This window comes from Tinamus guttatus, unplaced genomic scaffold (genome assembly GCF_059628265.1).
Source record: "Tinamus guttatus ecotype Peru unplaced genomic scaffold, ASM5962826v1 Tinamus_guttatus_pri_ptg000942l, whole genome shotgun sequence".
NCBI lineage: Eukaryota > Metazoa > Chordata > Aves > Tinamiformes > Tinamidae > Tinamus > Tinamus guttatus.
In genome coordinates this window covers 310,968-330,585 of record NW_028289476.1, presented here as the reverse complement: position 1 = coordinate 330,585, position 19,618 = coordinate 310,968, and the positions used below count along the sequence as shown (strand labels likewise).

Genomic DNA, 19,618 nt, shown 5'->3' with positions numbered 1-19,618 from the left:
AACCCCCAGCGGGGCCATTCATTCAACCTGCGGGTGTTTTTTAAACCGGTCGTTTAAGTCTAATGAGTGAGTCCTGAATGAGGTGAAGAGATGCAAATTTGCTAGCTAAGCAGTATTAAAATCACACTTTCCTTCTGAAAATGCAGAGGTTTATTTAGGCTTTTGTGATCTGATTGAACCTGGTAAGGAATAAAATTAAATTTTTGGCTAATCCCACCCCCATCCTTAACGCATGGGTCAGTGAGCTGCTTAAAGCCCCTTCATGCTCATTAGAGGGTGAGAATCCTATTCTGAATCCCTAGAAGAGGGTCCCCAAGTGGATCTGTTGCAGTCTGGTGTGAACCTTCCCTTTTTTAGCAGTTTAATGTTACCTTTTGGAGGAAAACTGAAGAAACCGGTGCGTCTCTTCCAGGAATGGAGCTAAGGTGTTGGGTGCAGTTGTTGAGCACGGTGAGAAACATGGAAGGAAGATGGATCCGTGGAGAGTGGTAGATGCATTTAAAAAAGAAAAAAACAAGTGCAATTTCAAATTACCATTACTGGCTACCTAATTCACATATAGACATTTCCCTTTTAGGGGGAGATTTTGTTTCGAAGAAGGTTGCAGTAACTAGTCCTAGGTTCTTAAACCTGCAGAACGGAAACCTCTACAACGTGGTCGTTCATTAAGTCTGACCTGTTCAAGATGAGTTTCTTGTTTAGGCCTCATTTTAAAGAGCGTAGCTTCCTGACACCACATAAGCCAGAAAGAATGTTGCAATTTGATTTAAATATATATTTTGTGTGTGTGTGTGTGTGTATATATATGTATATATACGTATGTCCTGGACCTGCTGTGGCTTGTTGCAGCAGGAATATGAACTGCCAGAGGGCACAATGCTGGTTTTGGCACATAACCCATGTGCTTTCTTGTCCCCCATGTGCCAGGGAAGTGGGGAAGGGGCCAGTAACCCCGTCTCGACAGGGGGCTGCTTTGTTTTTCCCCTTTGCTTTCTTATCTTCCCCCTTTTTTTTTGCCATTCCCCTCCACTGAGCCATTATTTGTCTAATAATTGGCTACTTACTCATGCTCTTTTTAGTGCTTCCCCCCTGCTTTCTGTCGGGCCCCCTTGTTGTCTCTAGCCACCGTCAATAAAATATGAGCATTTAGCTGAGAAAGAATGAAGTTCTTCCCCCTGATGTATTAATTAAAAAGTTTCCTGTTTATCAGCTCTCAAATGCTCTGCTCATGAGGGGCCGCTTTGCTGTTTATGAATTCTCCATGTTTTTCTCTAAAAGAGTTCGCAGTATTTCCCATTGCTGTGTGGCCCGGCCGGGGTGCCGGCATCTCTGTGCAGCTGAGTCTCCTGCAGGAGTTTTTCCCCCATGTCCCTGTTCCAGGCATTCTTGTGGCTTTGTGGGACAGCCCTTTCCGACCTCCCCCTGGATAGCGCCTTCACATGGGCCTGCGGAATTGAGAGCCGCCTGGCCTGGGATTATTTAACCTGTCAAGCTCTTTTCTTTCACAAGACCGCTTGGATCTTATTCTTCTTTTATAAGGGCCATTAATTTTTGTCTTAGAAAGAGTAATCGGGGGCCTGGGCACCCTCCTGCCCCCTGCTTCCATTTCTAAGGCTGTCCCTTTTAGGTCAGGTTGTGTCATCTTCTATCTACTTTGGCTAAGCAAGGGAAAAACACTTAACGTGGTGGTAGTTGTGTGTTTTAATGGTAGGGAGGACTGTGGAAGCTCTGGTCTTACCTTCCTTCAGCTAATTTCAGCTGGATTTCTGCTCTCCAGGATTGCATTTTGCAGTTATGAGGTGTGTTTGGTTTGCTGGTGAGGTTGAAGGAGTAGGTCCTATTAACTAATGCTGTGTTAAACCGCGTTTGGTGCCTCTGCCACCCGGCCAAATGATGCCGAGTGAACTTCAAGAGAAGAAGCTGAGAAGGTTGAATGAATCCTGCGCCGGTGGCTGGACTTGGCTGCCCATTCTGTGACGGAGTTTGGGACCTATTAGTTTGCTGGAGCATCATAGTTGGTGTAGGGGCTTTGTCGCATTTTTATGCCCCTCTGTGTAGTTACTTTGCTAAAATTTTTGCATTTTTGCGGGGCTGTTATAACAAACCGCACAAAGGAGTTATGATTTCAGCATTGATCGAGTTGATCAGGAGAGCAAGGATGGGGAAGCAAATTACAAGATGTTAATTACTAGCAGTCCGTGTGCCCATTCGTGGTCGCATTGCGTCACGCTCGTCATGGGGAAGGGCTGCGAGGTGTGAAAGCTGGTGAGACTTGGGTAAAATTGCCAAGACCTTTGGCAGGACTGAGGTTGGGCAGCAGAGAATTTCCTGCTTGGTACGTGGGAAGTAATAGGTTTGGAAAGTATGTCAGGTTCTCGCACGTTTTACTTCATCCTTACTGAAGTAAAAACAATCAGAGAAAAGTAGGGGAAAGCATTTGCTGGTTCCATTGGGATTCCACTAAAAAAGCCTAAAACCAGCTCTGGAAACAAATAACTCATAAATATATTATGTGTTTCATTAAGCTGTTTAAGGAATGATAACTGTGTGGACACACATGAAAAAACAAAATCTTTTAGTACTAGAACCCCAAAGTATCTTTTATTGTTTTCTTCTTTTTAACAAATGCTGGGTTGATACCTTCACACGCTCCTTGGAAATCAAACCTAGCTTTAAACTCCCCTTATAATAGATAAATTTCTTTTGCCTCATTGGTGGAAATAATCGTTCAATCCAAACTATCATGAGAAAAATTTCTCCTTGGAGCAGGAGGCCGGACTCTGTCCCTGGCGCCGGGGCTGCCCTTTCCCCAAAGAAGGGCTGCAGGGATGCGTGGGGATGAGATGGAGCCACAGCCTGAGCTTCACTGGTCAAGCACATCTAAGGTTGAGAGAAGCTGTGATTTGTTTGTCGGAATACCTTGGAGGGAGGGAGCAGCGGGTGAATCTCAAGGATGCAAAAAATAATTAAGCCTAATGCCAAAACAAGGTCAAGATCAAAGCAGTGCAGGGTTCTCGTGAACAGAGCAGCCCTGGAAACGAGAAGACTCCTTCTTCTGTTCCCCAAAGAGCAAGGCTACAGAATGAGCCTCCACATAGTGTTTGGGAGGAAAGGGAACGTGGCTGTTTGGAGCGGGTCCTTTATGAGCTTTGGGAAGGGATAAGGGCACAAGAGCAGCGTGATGTCGGTGTTAGGAACGCGGTGAGTCACAGGCTACAGCGTGCCCAGCTGGCAGGTGTTTTCCAGGGCGCGTGCAGGGACGGGTGTTTCAGAAAGTGCTTGCACCACGGTTATGTTTTGTGCTTAAGTGGGTGCTAATAACAAAGAATTCTGCAGTCCAACTAAAACCCCTCTTCATTCAAGTGGGGAAAAACCCCAAACACCTGTAGCATCAGCTGTTTCTCATTGTTGCTTTCCCAAGGGTTTCATAGAATCACAGAATGCTTAAGGTTGGAAGGCACCTCTAGAGGTCATCTAGTCCAACCCCCTGCACATGCAGGGTCACCTAAAGCACGTGGCACAGGACTGCGTCCAAGCGGGTTTTGAAGATCTCCAGAGAAGGAGACTCCACAACCTCCCTGGGCAGCCTGTTCCAGTGCTCTGTCACCCTCACTGTCAAGAAATTTTTCCTTAAGTTCCTGTGCAACTTTTGACGCTTCAGTTTCCGGCCGTTTCCTCTAGTTCTGTTGGTGGCCACCAGTGAAAAGAGGCCAGCACCATCCTCCTCACTGCCTCCCTTGAGGTACTTCTAGACACTGCTCAGGTCCCCTCTCAGCCTTCTCTTCTCCAGGCTGAACAGGCCCAGCTCCCTCAGCCTCTCCTCATAGGGCAGATGTTCCAGGCCCCTGATCATCCTTGTGGCCCTGCGCTGGACTCTCTCCAGCAGCTCCACATCCCTCTTGTACTGTGGAGCCCAGAATGCGGCCTCACCAGGGCTGAGTAGAGAGGCAGGATCACCTCCCTCGACCTGCTGGAGACGCTCTTCTTAACGCACCCCAGGATCCCATTGGCGTTCTTGGCTACGAGGGCACACTGCTGCCTCATGGTCAACTTGTCGTCCACCATGACACCCAGCTGTTTCTACAACAGCTGGACAAGAAGTATCACAACTGCAATGCTTAGAAGAGCGCTACAGGATTTTTTTTGAGAGTAAACAGGGATTCAAGCTAAAATGATTGGAAAGAGTGTTTAGCCAAAGCAGGGCATGGTGTTGAGTCCTCTCTGCACAGTGCAGGGTTGTGGCTGTGAACGGAGAAAACAGGGCGGGGCTTCTTGGCACCAGTACGTAGCCTGTGCTCGGGTGTTTCGCTAGCAGGTTGGAGCAAAAAGAGGCAGATGCCTTCAATTGTTTTGCTTTGACTTGAGCTTCAAGACTTTGTTCAAGATCCCTCTAATTTGCCATAATCTTTCCTTATTCCTAGGTCTGCCCAGGTTCCTCAGCCAGCCAGAATCCTCGTCTGCCTACAGAGGGAGCAGCGCCGTGCTGAGCTGCGAGGTGAACGCGGACCTGGCGCCGTCCGTGCGGTGGGAGCGGGACCGGCAGCCCGTCCTCCTGGATGACCGCGTGCTCAAGCTGCCGAGCGGCGCGCTCGTCGTCAGCAACGCCTCCGACGGGGACTCGGGGCTGTACCGCTGCCTCGTCGAGGGCGGCGGCGCCCCCAAGTACAGCGAGGAGGCGGAGCTCAAAATCCTGCCAGGTAGTAATCCGCTCTTCCCACAAAATGGGTATAAACTAAAATTATTCAAGGGAAAAGGGGTAAAAAGAAAAGAGAATTCCTGCAAAGGGAGCAGCTAATAGGATTTGTGGAGGCTGCTGCTTCAAGAAGCTGAAAATGAGCATAGATACTCCATTAAAGCAGTTGGCCTTGGGATGGTGCATCTGCACTGTGCACTTGAAAAATGGAAAAATCAGACAGTCGTCAGCCCTTTGTAATGCTGAGAATAAGTCAGAGACATGCAAATGCTTTTTTGCCCTTGTGTTTAATGGTTTAGCTTTTTTTTTTTTTTTTTAAGGCATTCCTGAAAGGATTTTCCTCAAGGGTCCCCAATAAACACAGTTGTGTGTGTGACTTGTTAGGAGGAGGGAATTGCTCATTTCCTTGAGCGCAAGAATTTGGGGATTAAGGTGTGTTTCCAAGTTTCTCCTCCCATGTTCCAAGTATTGTTTCTCTAATTTCCAAACGAAAGTGGTTCTTAGAGTATGAAAGTGTTTCTACATTGAGCCCATTCTTTTCCTAATGACAATATTGCATAGATCTTGATATCACCAGATGTTCTAACACAGTTAGGAAAATTAACCAAAAACATAACAGGAATGTGAAATTGCTTTCCCAAACTAGGGAAATAATGGTTGTTTTGTGTGGATTTTCTTAATTATTTCCAGGGCTTTGTGCTGCATCTTCCAAATTAGTCTGTATGTAGCAATTCTGATTCAGTTCTCACTGTTTGGAAGGACTGCGAGGGAGGGTTGCTGAATATCCATCTTTGGAGGTTTTCAAGCCAGTTTGGAGGCTCTGTGGCCTGGTCTGAGCTCGTGCTGTCACTAGGGCTGCTCAGGGCAGGTGCTTGCACGAGCAGCCTTGGGGGTCCCTGTCAATGACTGCTTTTTTCTGGGTTTTCTATTTAAAATGCTAAAGTACTTTAAATTATCCTAAATTACAGTTGCAGGGCTCTCCATTTTAAAATCGAGGCATTTGCCTAAGGAAATTATGCTTAAAAGAAAAACTTGTTTCACTAAATCCTTTTGCATTTATCCTTATCATTTTTTTCAAGTAAGGATACAGCTTTTTGAAGAAGAGGACTTAAAAAAAAAAAAAAAACAGTTTTTAAAGTCTGATTTGCCTTCATGTTTCCAGAGCCCCTCAAACGAACGTCTGAAGCTTTCTGATCCGTGATGATTGGGGTCTCCTAATAAATTCTCCTGTCGTGTTGACTGTAGGAATCTTTTGGGTTCAGCCATAGCTGGCTTGTCTCAAGTCACGGAAGGTGGCCTGGGGTGACTGTCTTAGGGAACACCAGTAACGCCGTTGCCGGTAGCTTCCCCTAGTGGGGAGCGCAGGCGGAGGGGATGGAGGGCACCGCTGTGGTGGTCGCAGTGGCCAGTGCGTGCGGCTCTGCCCTTGTCTCGTTCTTCAGCAGCTGCCTGAGCGAGCTGGGTAGGCACCGTTGCCAATTGTCCAAACAATGGCGCGGCCATCCCTGTGTGTTCAGCAGCCTGTTCTCCCGAGCCAGATGGTTAGAATACAGTGAGGTGACTGTGAACTTGTGTATCGGATCCTAGCCCACTGGACCTCAATGCCACAACAGAAAGTAATCTTATTTTACAGGCATAGGCCTCATGAACCGGCCTTGGGGTTTGGGCAGCAGCCAGAGGTTGGCTGGGTCGCGCTGGCCCCGGGGTTCTGCTTAGCAGCTGTCTGCTGGGTGGTGGCAGTCCCGCTTCAGGGTTGTAGTTCTTGGCATAAACTCCTTCCCCGGGAGTCTGAGGCCTTGGAGTCCCATCAGGCTGGGGATCTGCTTGCTGGTCTGAAGAACAAGTTAGAGCTCTGCATGTGGGAGGCTGGCGGGGCCTCCTGCCACGAGCTCTTCGTGTAGGTAAGAAGCGACTCAGGCCTGTGAAGGTGGAGGCTTTTCACTGCAAGTGATTTATCTTGTATTATTCGTTCTATCAATGCGATCATGTTCTGGTAACTTGTTTGTCTTTCACAAAATACCTGCAGATCCCGAGGTGCCGCAGCCCGTGGCGTTCCTGAGGCAGCCCTCCTCGCTCACCAGAGTTGCCGGGCAGAGTGCGATTTTCCCATGTGTGGCAGTAGGATTCCCAACGCCATCCATCAGGTGGACAAGAAATGAAGAAGAGCTTGTCCCAGAAGGGTGAGCAGTGGCCAATATTCTCACATATGGGTAGGAATTTAGCAGCTGAGTTAGAGCTTTCATTTTAGATGAGAACCCACTTGGATTACTGCTTGGCTTTAAAGCAGCAAAATGTATGCTACTGTGTTTGGGTGCCAGAGGGCTTCGTGGCTGAGAGTTATGACAAGTAAGGCAGTTCATGAGAGAACAGTTTTGTACTATTTCCTGCAGACACACGAAACCAAGAAATCTTATTTGAAACAGGAAGGCTTTGAGAATAAATTACTCTTAGATGGCCTGTGGAATAAAAGCAGCAATGAAGGGCATAAGGGTACGGCAGGAAAGCTGAAGCTTCCTCATGTTGGCATCCATCTCTGCGGAGGTTCCTCACTAGTGTCACACTTTCTGCAGTGAGGATGTCCAATGTTACATATGCACCTAACTGCTCGAGAAGAGCTGAAGAATGGGCTTCCTGCAGCATTCCATAATTTCTTATAAAATTGAGTATTAAAATATAAGTAAGATTAAAAACTATTTGCAGGCCTCTAGGAATGCATTAAGTGGTACTGGCTCTATTCCGAATTATCGTTGGTGTATTCGTGCAAAAGAATATGGCAGAAAAGGGAAAGAAAACAGAGCAGAACCAAAGAAAACTGTGTTTTTGTCTTTCTCATGAAAATACATCCACAAACAGGAGAATTACAAGTGGAGAGTTGCATGTTCTCAAAGACCTTCAAAATCAGCGGTGAGATTCACTGTAGAAGGAGGGTAATCATGAAGGAGTGAGGGAGGGAGCTGGGTTATGGGCCAAAGTTTGGTGGCCACAGAAGGCAGCTAAAGGAGCATGGAAGTCTTTTACAGCGCTGACAAAGTCGTGGCCTGTCACTTTGTTACCAGCAAAGTGTCACAATTTGAACTGTCTTTGGAAAATGCAAGTTTCCCTAGGTAACCCCCACCATAGCACTGAGGAGCTGGGCTGGTGTTGATCTGATGGCACGTGATTTTACTTTTCCTTTTTTGGTTCCTTTTTTGTAAGTATAAGACGTCTTTCACAGAAAACAGGTTGATGCAGGCTTGTTACAATCAGAGGTAATGAAATTGGAATAAACGTGCCTGCGAAGAACCAAATTTGTGGTGTGCAAAATGGGGCAGTGCCAGCTTTGCAGAGGGACTGGCCCCAGTCCCGATGCCCCCTTGACTGGGCCCTATAAGGCTGCAGCTCCCTCTCGGGACAGCTGCTTTTGCTATTTTATTTTTCTTCTCATTTTTTTTGGATGTGGAGTCCTGCTTTTCAAGCCCTGCTTTGAATACTCTGAATTTTCCTGGTGACTTCTGAGGGCTTCACAAAGGCTTATCTAATATCCCTTCAAAACACAAAGGAAGGAGTTTCCAAATTGGGGGGCTTTAGCAACACGTTCACTCCTCCTCTGTGCACAGCTTAAGCTGTGAATGGCTTGACTTTTTTTTTCCAGGATATTTAGTGTCAGGTTTTTGCATTGTGTGTCACTGTGTGTATCCTGAGTGCGGAGCACCAGGAAGCATCAGGCTCTACGCCGTGACACTCTACGTGTCTTAAAGCATTTTTTTTCCCTTGAGCATCTTTTCTTCATCCCACAGAAATTCTGTGGAAAGGCAAGAAGAGAATCCATACAGTCGTCGCTCTTTCCAAGTGTTGTTTTATTAAACATCCCCCTGCTTCCACAGCAAATGAGCCCAGGTTAATGGGCACAGGCTGGGAGCGGTGCCCCTTTTTCCTCCAAATAATGTGATGCTGAGACATTTTTCTCTGCAACGTTTGTCCTCAAACTGCAGGCTACAAGTGCCCGTGTATTCCTGTACTCTCCTGTGTGCTACATCCACAGGATCCCTCTCTCCTAAGGAAGATAAAGTTGAAAGGCAAAGGAATATTCCTCTTGCATGTAAAATAAATATCTCAAGGCAGAACCCCCAGAGGAATAAGGGAGGGTTGTGAGCAAAGACAGTTGTGTTTCGTCTGGCTTACTGTGCTGCAGCATCTGAAGATGGCAATGCTGCTTGGCTTTGCCAATGAAATTGATTTTTTTAATTAAATTTATTTTGTATTAAAATAGCTCTTTGCATGAAAATAGGACTTTAGTGGTTAAGATGGCTTTTCTTTATGCCAATTAAAAATATATCCTTACCATCTGGGCAGGTTTTAATATGTTTGCTGCCTAGAAAATCTCTTAAATCATCTTTAAATATACATAGGTACATATACACAATATACACATGCACAAGTCAGTCTGGTCAACCTTTTTAACCCCTTTTTACCCTTGTGGAATGGTTTAGGAATATAACCTTTTATTTATCTTTCCTTTTGTGTTGCAACTGTGGCGGTTCATCTAAGAGAGAATTAAATGTTTTCTCTTTGAGCTCCCTTGTTGATGTCCCTTGTGCTGTGTAGGAACCTGTATGCCCCAGATGAATATTAAGAATTTGGAGTGCTGTGGCTTTTGGGGAACACATATTTATTATAGGCCCAGGTAAAGGGAAGATGTGCAGTTTTGATGGAGGATGCGTCAAAGGCTGCAACAAGCTTTGCATTTTTTGCATTTTAATTATTAATATATTAATAAGTAAATATGAGCAGCCCTGAGTGGCGGTAGTGCTGCCGTTTGCTCAGGCAGCAAGCCTCAGTGCAATACACTGTGCAACTAGTTTGCTGTGATAAAATATTTACCTAATGTCTTTTTTTAAATGCATACTTTGAAACATTGTTTTAAAACCGGTTTGATTCGTCAACAAGACGACAGCATGTGAAGTTATTGCCCCACTGCGGATTGGCATTAACCTAAAATTCACAGAGCCCAGCAAAACAGTCCATGGAATATCCAGGTTGACCGGAGCGCCGTCTCCGTCCACGGAGCTGAGGAATAGGGCACTGCCCAGAGGAGGGGTCTCCGTGTGCTCGCACTGTCCCCGCTTCCTGACACCTGGGGAGAAGCAGGATACTGGCCCATGGGAACCCCTTTACTCTTTAAGACCTTCCTTACTGCATTAACAGTTTCAGAGATAAAAATCACTGGAAAAAAAAGCTAAAAATGGGCCTCAGTGAGCTGCCACTGGGGGAAGATGTCAGACTGCTTGGATGGAAGTTTTCATTGAGTTTGCTCTATATTCAACCTAATGATCTTCATGGTGTTTAATAACTTCTGTGAAGCTACACTGCAAAGAAAAGGTTAAACCTCTGCTGAATTGAGGATTATGCTCCTCTGTTCCAGAGGCCGGCGGCGAGAGCTGCCGCAGTGTTAAATGGATGAAAAGGGAAAATCCTGCACTCTTACAATGGGTTTCTTTGCCTTAATTCAAATAATGGTTATGTTTCTTCATATTTTTTTATTAAGTATATTGAGCCAAAATTGTAATCAATGATTGTAATAGCACCCTAAGTCCATGTTCACGTGGTAACTGGTGAGTTAGCCAAACACCTTTGGGTTGTAATAGTTACCTCTCAGAGGATAATACTAGTTTTCCTAACGTAACGCTAGTAAAAAGCCTGGTATAGGAAAGGTCATTTTACTGACTTGTGTGTCCTGGCCCCCATGAGGGTCCGAAGTTATTTGTCCTCTCATGCTCCTCAGTGTTTACCAGCAGGCTCAATCCTCTCCCACCTCCCGAGCCCTGAGCTTCCAGCTGCCCTTCCAAACGGTTGTTTCATGATGTGGCTGAAGTGGTTCATTTTCCTTGCTGGGGCGTACAACACCTCGCATCCCCCTTGCTTGGGAGGAGCTGGAGCTGCGGCTGCAGGCGGCCGGGCTGCCGCGGTGCCCAGGCGTTGGGGCGAGCGACGCTGGGCGCGCGCGGCCCTGGGGCCATGTTTAACCACCTCGCTCCGTGTTCAACCACCTTGTTGAAGATTCAGCCAGCCGGTGCCCCCAGACAGCGCCCAGACACACTGCACACAAACACGTGGGGTTATTCGGGCGGCTCATACGGCACTTGCACGTTGACGCTCCGTGGAAATCCGTTTGCGCGTCTGACCGCGGCCGTGTCCTGCTTTGCACAGGTCGGGAAGATTCCTCCTGCTGGCCGGAGGGAGCCTGGAGATCCGCGAGCTGGCGGAGGCCGACGCTGGCACCTACTCCTGCGTCGCCGGCAGCGGGAACGACACGCTGGAAGCTCGGGCGGAGCTCACGGTGCAAGGTAGGCAGAACGGCCCCCTTGCGCGGGCTCCGTGCCCAGGTGCCTGCTCCGCACCTGTAGAGTCTGTAGAGTCTGTAGGGTCTGTAGAGGCGCTTGGCCTTTGTCTCACAGCTGCGGCCGCGCTCTTGTTTCGCTTTCCCTTTAGAAAAAAGGTCCATCTGCTATGACTATGCGTGTTACATGTTACTCTGATTTCTTATTTGAGCTGCTTATAATTTCATAAATATTGAAATAAGGAGTTTGCTCGCATCATTGCTTCATTAGCCCGGCTTGAGAAGGGCATTGCAATAAGTATGTTTCATAATCCTTTAAAATACTGCTACTTTTAAGCAACTCCCCAGAAAATAAAAGCTAATATCCTTAGAAAGCTCCTGTTATACATGTGCATAGTGGCTTTTCTTGCTTACTCATGAAAGCTATTTTTAATAGAAATGGTACTGAAGCATTGGTCATCTTTTTATTTGTGTAAGCTGTGCAAATAGCAGACTTGTTTAAGAGTAAAAAAAAAATGGATGAAAGATGGACATTTTCATCATTCTCACATTTTGTGAAGACGGACACCTTGTTCTGTTCACTTGGAGTTTTACACTGGTTTAAGGTGTTTCAACTAGCTCTGACTTGGACGTTTATATCCGAAACCCTCCAAAGAGGCAAGAAGATCCGTTGTTGCCTTCTGCAGGCTGCTGTCCCGGGAGGATTTTAGCTGGATCTGCCCTCTTAAAGGCCAAAAAATTCTGGCCACGTAACACAAGGCGCTAGGCCTGAGAGGAGAAATGCATGATCTGCAGAAATCGGTGATATTAGTGATATGACACAATTAAGCCAAGAAAATTATTGTTAGGGCTGAGATTACAGCCTTAATGCAGCATGCAGTGCCTGGTCACTCCAGGATGGACGTGATCCAAGATCACTTGCTCCATAGTGTAATGTGTGTCATTACTGATGGGATCGTAAAGCTTTGAAAACTCTTCTGCCAATTAGTCATTTTGCGCTGATTTTTTTTTACAGGCCTGGGACCACATATTATTTTTCTATTGCTTTGATATGGAAATATAGTAAAGGCTATTCAGAATGTATTTTGGAAAGTTGCATTTTTGATTTTATTTCTGGGTTCTTCATCTTGCTTGGTTCTACTTCCCTTTGGCTCGAAGCAGTTACTGGAGAGGGAAATTGTGCTTGTCCATTACCGTAATTTGGTAAAGGGCTGAATAGCTGAAGTAACTGTTACCTGATCATTGAATCATTCGCTTCAAACCTCAAAAAATTCTCATCTTTTCCCATCTAATGACTCTGTGATCCTGCTTGTTGTAAGCTGTTCCTGTCATTCTTGGAGATAAAAGTCTGGCAGAAAATCATAAAAGGAATCCAGGCGTTGGTGGTTAATTCCTGTGCTTTGTTTATTTATTTTCTGCAGCGTTTTCTTGAAGCAGCTGTGAGGTTTTTTTGTTTGGAAGCAGCACCGCGGAGGTTGCACTAACGCCTTCGGTTGTCTCCTTTCCCGTGGCGCTCGGAGCCCTCCCTTGGCACGGCGGGCGGTAGCTGGCAGCGTTGGGACACGCGAGGAGCAGCCGTGTCCCCCTCGGTGGCTCTTCCCTCAGGCTGCCCCGCAGGATGGCAGCGCACGGTGCCGATCCACTGGAAACTATTCCGGAATAACCTGTGTTCCCCGGTTGGGAGCCTCAACGGGCCACCCTGGCAATTAAAAGAAAGGCCAGAGGAGTCCTGTGTTGCTGTAGTAATCTCAAAAACACAAAATGTCTGATTTTCTGCCATATATTGCAGAGGGACCGAATAGGGGAGCGGAAAAACCCTGTTTGGCCCTCGCCAGCCGCGCAAACATCTGCAGCATTTCCGCGAGGCGAGGGCGCAAAGCAGTGGGGAAACGAGTCGCAGGGGTTTTTACAAAACAGGCCGTCGGCTCCTGCACGGCCCCGCCGAGCAGGGAAACACGGAGCAGGTTAAAGTTCACCCTTCATCTGGGAAACGGTTCAACTTTGCCGCCGGCGCCCCTGGGGTTTCTGCCGGGGCCGGCGCTGCTCGGGCTTCCTGCCACCCGGGCCAGGGGCAGGCTTGGGTGGGAGCAGGCTCCGGTGTTGAAATATTTGTACCGGGCTAAAAAACCTGGAAAAAATTCCATTTTCGCTTTCCCAGTGCAAATCATAAAGCTGATGTGACAGGGCTGGGGTCTTTCCAAAACGATGGATCTGCCCTGACTGGCACCGAGGGCAGCATTCGGCACCTGATGTCTCAAATACGCCGCATGCAAAGCCTGCCACTGTTGCTGTGCTAAAATTGCAAGTAAGATTAAAGCAAAGTTTGATTTAAGGCACCTTTTTAGTGGTAAGTTTGAGGGTGCACGTGGCAGGAGCATGATCCCAGCCGTATTTGTGCTGCCAGTGCACGTGAAGGGGGGAGTAAATGCAGATGGATTGTGATGGAATCGCTGTTGTGCTTTGTAAGGAAATGCCTGGAATGTTTTAATGCAGCTTTATAGCTGTATGCTAATGAGGATTCCTGTTCTAGCAGAACACATACATTTTCTGCTGGTTTTCCTGCTGTATAGGGGGGAAAAAAAAAAGAAACATGTTTATGTTTTTTGAGTAGAAATTGAGGTGATAAATCTAGATAAAGCCTATTTTGTCTAGCCATTGGCATTTAAATTAATAGTTGCATGGCCACAAATCAGGTATGAAAATACTACGTTATAGCTGTGCAGAGGGTCAGGGGGTGACAGCGTTTCCAGCACTTGGATCAAGGCTTGGGGTACAGGAGAGAAAAGACACTTTGTTTTCCCAAATCTGCAGAAATATCCGTATGTTGGGTTTGCTGGAAATAATTTGTACCATTTATAGCCATTCAGCTTTGCATTGGCTATTTGTCCTTGGAGTAATGGACATTTCTCATATGCAAAATGTTACGGTTATTGATGGCAGGTATTAAGTTATTTCAAGGTTTTTATGTGAAGATCTTGGCCCTTTGCCAATATCTTGCCTTGTCTTAACCTCAGATTTGGCTTCCTGTGAAGCAGGTCCTCACCTGTGGCAGTTGCTTTGCTAAGAGGAAGCGCCGTCCTTCCCGGGAGAGCATAGATGCTTGAAAAGCAAATTAAATCTTGTAATAACGGAGTAATCCGCCTGGGTGGCTCTCTTGGCATTAAGCATTCATTACTGCTGGAAACGGTTCCAGGGCCGAAATCTGAACCAACGCTGGAAACTGCGAAAATCTTTCCCGGACCAATCTCAACCAGTCTGTGTTGACTATTGATTTCTATTTCTAATTAAGCTCTGTGGCACATATTGGGAATAGACTTCACTCCAGGAACGGATTCGGGAGATGTGGTGCTAAGCCCAATGTCGTGGAAGTCCCCAGCTTGGGGCAAAGGAGCCTCTCTCGGATACACCGTAACCGTGAGGAGCTGGGAAGGTCCGAAGGAAGTTCTGCGCTTCCTACACACGGCTCCCTTCCTCTGGAAGTGCTGTGTGGCTCCTGCTGGTCGTTCCTGCTCACCGGCAGTGCCGAAGATTTGCAGGAAGGAGCCCGACGGGGGGAAGCTCTGAGAGAACCTCAGTGGGTCGGTGCCAGCGCGCTTCACTCTGCGATTGCTGCTCCCCCGGTGCAGTTTGGTATTTATGGGCTTAACCTGTGGAGTCAGCTAAATCTCATGATTTACTACTGATATTTTGGGGTCGCTTTTGTGTATTTGTCCCTCTCAGTAGCAGTGTCAGCCTTGCAACGTGGGTGCAAACAGCAGAAACGAGTACCGGAAGTTACGGGGAGGTTTCCTCAGGCTTGACCTGGAGCCCCAGATTCCCAATGGCACGAGATCCATGTTTCTGGTAGCAAGCAGGAGCTCCCACATGGAAGGCGAGTTGCTGCCATCCCCAGCACGTGGCTCCCGCCGCCCGCTTTGCTCCTGCTTCTCCTTTCCTTGCCCTAAGGTCCCTAAACTGCGTTTTTTTTTGTTGTTATTTCTCCTTGATCTTCTTCTAAGGCCAGGAGGATTTGTGATATTTGAATATCATGCAGAAACGGGGTAGAATATCAGCCAACAAGTTTTGTGTGGTCTAATGGCAAAAAGCACAAGTGTTGCAGAAAATTCCCCGAGCTGTAATTACAGCAGCCGTTGCGATGGGACCGTCTTGGCCCTTGTCTGACACAGGTTTGGGTTCCTTTAATCTCCTCCTGGGCGGTGGGGACGGCACAGGACGGCCGCCACGGAAATGCCCCGTTCCCTAGCACAGGAGGATCCCGGAGCTCGTGGCGTTGGGAAGGCCGAGGTGCTCCCGTGTGTGCTGCCCTTGTGGCTGGGCGAGCAGGAAGATGCCCTGGCTTGGGAAGCTCCTTTGCTGTGAGCTGCATTTCTTGCAGAGCCTTCAGTACTTGGTGGAATGAGCAGCTGGTCCTGGTGCTTGTTCTCCCCAACGTTAATTTTATATGAAATTTTGATTTTGTTTGTATTAATTTTATACATTTGCTGGAGGTCCTATTCCTGCCCCTCCTCTGGAGCAATGTCCCCATGCACCTATGTGGAGATGTATTTAGACAATGTGCATTTAAGCAATGCCATGTGATTCCGTCTTCCTGCACCCGGGCGTATTGCTGAGTCACCTGCATGGGGAGAAAAAAGGCTGGAAAATGATTCAAGGAGCTTCTGAGGGACGAAAAGTTCCACCAGCCTGTCCGGGGGATAGGGTTGTGCTCCCAAACTGCTCATCCGTCCTGGAGCCTCCCTGCAGGGAGGAGGACACTTCTCCTGCCCTTGTGTTTGGCTTTTCTGTGTTCAGAGTCATACTGATGAATCGGGCATATGGAGAATAGAATATTTAAGGGTGTGTTTCTGTATATATATGTGTGTTAGAGTGTATTTGTGTGCATATACACACACATACTTTCACAAACATCCCCTTAAAAACTGCATTATCAGTACCCCCATGTATATCTCCCCCATATATATGTATCTAACTATATATATACACATATATATGTGTGTGTGTATATATATATATATATAATATATATATATAAAGTACCATTAAGAAACCCGAAACCAAATTATCAGCAACCCATACAGTTCAGACAAAATGGTTTTCCGTGTAAGTGTTCTTGAGTAATCCTTAGGGATAATGAAAATGTTACTAAATTAAGCATCAGTGTCTTAAATATCTGCAGTGTAGAAATGGATATGGAAGTGAGGGAATTGTAAAAGCCGGTTTATCTCTCGGCTAGAATTTCTAATAAATTAAGATCATATTAACAGGGTTTTGGAGCAGCTGCTGCTCTATGGAAAAAAACCCACCTACTCTCACAGAGTAGCTTAACAGAAAAGGAGTATCAATCATTTTGACCGTTAGTTACAAACTGTACACATTTCTGCCTAAGTCCAATATTTGGATAAGCTCCTGTCTGTTTTCCCAAATCATGAAGTATTTCAGTAACGATTTGGAGAATTAGACATTGTTTTAGCTGCAGGCCCCTTCCCCTCGAGGGCTTTATGGCTGCGCTGCAGGACGGAGGAGCGAAGGGAAGGCCCGACGTGCCCATCCGTCAGGTTTCGGGCCGGCCCGTGGTGCTTTCCGTGCATTCTGCAGGCAGTCAGGCGCTGCGTAGCCAGGTGTCTCACGGCACGTTGCTGGAGGTGAGCACTAAGCGCGTTCTATGGAAGTACGTAACCTTGTAGCGCTTCTCCCTGTTGTGCCCTCGTGTGATCCTAGTGTGCGGGTCCAGCCATGTCCTCCTTGCTTCTGGGTGGTGGAAGACGTCCCCTCCCGGCGCGGTGTCACACGTACGAAGGGCAGAGGGTTCAGCTCTGGGGAGGGTGTTTGTTCCCATGGCTTCTCCATCCTCCCCCTGGTGCTGATGCTGTGGCTCCCGCGTGCTGGGATCAGCCTGCAGTTGGCTTGGGAGCAGCTTGGTCCTCTCCTCAAATCTGCCGTGGATGGTTGAGCGGATGCTGCTGGAGGAGGCTTTTAATTACCATTGTTCTCTATCAAAGAGAGCTTCAGCCCTTTCGATTCTCAATTAAAAATAAAAAGCTGAAAGATTCAGCACCAGTTTTTGAACTGTTTATGCCACAAACTTGCAAGAAATGTAAATGTGGGAACTGGAAAGCTCATTAAAATGCCTTTTTTCCTGCAAGTGAGAACTGTTTTTATAGAAAGTGGCCCTAAAGTGGCAAGTATTTTTATCTATGCATCAAGGTCATCCTTCCGTGTTTAATTGGTAGAATCAAATTCTAGCTTAGTTCCCTGGGTTTATAGCTTGTTCTTGTATGATTTTCCATCTCAACATGGGTAACAGTGACATGAGAGGGAACACTGGAATGGAAATCCTAAAGAAGCACCAACCATTACGGAGTCTCCCCCGCTCTGGAGACATAATCTAAGATACGCGTGTGCTTTCTTTAAAGTTAATTTTCATTACATTTTTTTCACGATATTGTTCAGTTAAACTGACTCCTAGAGCACCAGGTAACTTTTTCCTCTAACCAAGGCTGCTGATGGCAGAGCCGCGGAGCTCGGAAAGGGGATCTCAAGCTGCAGCTTTGGAGGTGAAGCAGGTTGGTAACGAGCCGTGTGCTCAGGCTGCCGCACGCGGTCCCCGTGAAACCATTAGCTCCGTTTGCTGCGCGTTTTGAGCAAGGACGCGCACGGACGCGTATTGCTGTTCAAAGCATCAGCTGGCATCAGGTGCTTTGGATTTCAGTGCAGTATCTCAGTCTGAAAATACAGCTTGCTGCACAAAAGCTGTTCCCTTCCCTTGCTCGCTGTGGTTTTTCCCACTTGGAAGGCCCGATGCAAACATTTGGGGATGGCCAGTGTTACCCTGCTGTCATCAGAGCCCAAATGCAGGTGTACTAAAGAGCCCCATCTCTAAAAGCAGGAACAGTCTTAAACTGCGCTGACTGTGCTGATGAGGGGCATTTTGGTTGCAAAAGCTCCTCTTTTTTATGAGCAAAGACCTGGCTCTCTACACCCAAACCGTGTAAGATGGATGGGTCTTGCAGCAGGAATTTGGGATGAGGGGCTTGTGAAAATAGTCCCACCTGGTACCCGGCACCCTCCAGCCCCACAGTGCTTTGGGGCTTTACGTGCTAATTAAACTCGTTTGCTGCTTCTACTGCTGTCTTTGAAGGAAAGAAAGAGGCTTTCCGGGAGCTCCCTGTGGGGAAGGCGCGGGCAGGGCGATGCCGCGGGAAGCCGGCAGCCCTCCACGATGAGGATGTCCCTTTGCAGAGGGTTTGAGCACTTCGTGGCTTCCGACGGTCCTTTTCAGCCTGCGTTTTTAGTAAATTCAAATGGGCACCTGAGGTTTTGGGGAGAAGCCTTAAAATGCAAGAAAGGAAATAATATAAAGGCCAAATTGTGCTGTAAATTGGCTAAAACTTAGGTTGGGGCCCCAATCCAAGGGTCCCTGGAGCGGGAAGGGGAAACCACAGCTTCGGGCAGGTGAAGGAGGCTGTATTAGATGGAGCCGCTGAGGGTTGGTGATGTGTCGTGCATCTCTCCTTGGACTGGAAATCCACTGCCTGTGGATTTCCTTCCAGTCGTAAACGTAACCTGAACAGTGAGCGATTATGGCTCTGCTCATTTGCTTCAATCTTCATTAGTGTAATTAACCACGATAGCAGTGATTTTTCAGAGGCGCCGAGCTCCCCGCTGCTCCCCCATCCATCAGCCCGGCCCACGCAAAGCCGGAGAACTGATCATTTAAACTAAACCACTAATTGACGTAGCATCTAGCGGGACTGCAAGCAGGTGCGATGGAATTACAAGAAACCAGGATTTTATGAAGCCTCTTGAATGGGTTTTGTTCACCGTTTTCTCTGCTGTTCATAAAGTTCTGCATCATTATATGAATGAAACAGTAATCCTCAATGAGTGGTGCAAGTATTACAAATAATACATCACAAATAATAAAAAATAAAGTGCAGGAGCAGTCTGCGCTCGCTCTTCGCCCTGCCATGTGCAGGATTTCAGTGGCTTTTGCTGTGTCCTTTTCCAACAGGGGCGTCGGAGCTTGTTTGCTCGTTCCTTACATGGAAGCTGCTGCCCAAGTGGGTTGTAATTAAAATTCCTTCGGGGATGTGAAGGTTAGAAGGGCCTTGGTGGAGGGAGGTCTGCATGCACCGATCTGGAAATGAGAGCGATTGGCTAACTGGCACATAGAGGGGAACCCGGAGAAGCATAAATGCTCCCACATTTTGCACTTGAGTGGGAAAAACGTTATTTTTCCTGGAGACGGTTCCTGGAGGAATCTGCCTGCTTCCCACAGGGCACGGTGTCGGAAGTCCCCCTAGCCCATCAGTCGGGATGAGGGGGACCTGCTGGAGTGATGGATCCAATCAGTAATTTTAACGACCTGCAGAACTGTTGCTTTTTTTTTCCTTCCCACCAAGTGATCTGAGGCAATCTGCATTCAGCAAGCAAACAATTTGATGTTTCCGAGTACCTGAAAAATGGCCCCTTTTGGCTTTTGCCAGCTTCTTCATCTCCCTTTCCCTCAGGCATCATCCCCTCGTGAAGGTCACGCAGGCAGGTGGCTCCAGAGCAAGAAGTGGAGGGTTTTGGGTGCCTTAAATTTGTCATCTCCTCCTCCTCCCTCG

General features: G+C 47.3%; 1 protein-coding gene across 1 annotated transcript in view; it reads left to right on the top strand.

The window, feature by feature from the left end:
- Nucleotides 1-19,618, top strand: part of NEO1 (neogenin 1) — a 130,639-nt gene that overhangs the window by 47,406 nt on the left and 63,615 nt on the right. Inside the window, exons 3-5 of the mRNA XM_088538191.1 lie at nt 4,422-4,697; nt 6,720-6,873; nt 10,880-11,016. Coding sequence (XP_088394317.1) covers nt 4,422-4,697; nt 6,720-6,873; nt 10,880-11,016 — 567 coding nt within the window. The remainder of the gene's footprint in view (nt 1-4,421; nt 4,698-6,719; nt 6,874-10,879; nt 11,017-19,618) is intronic.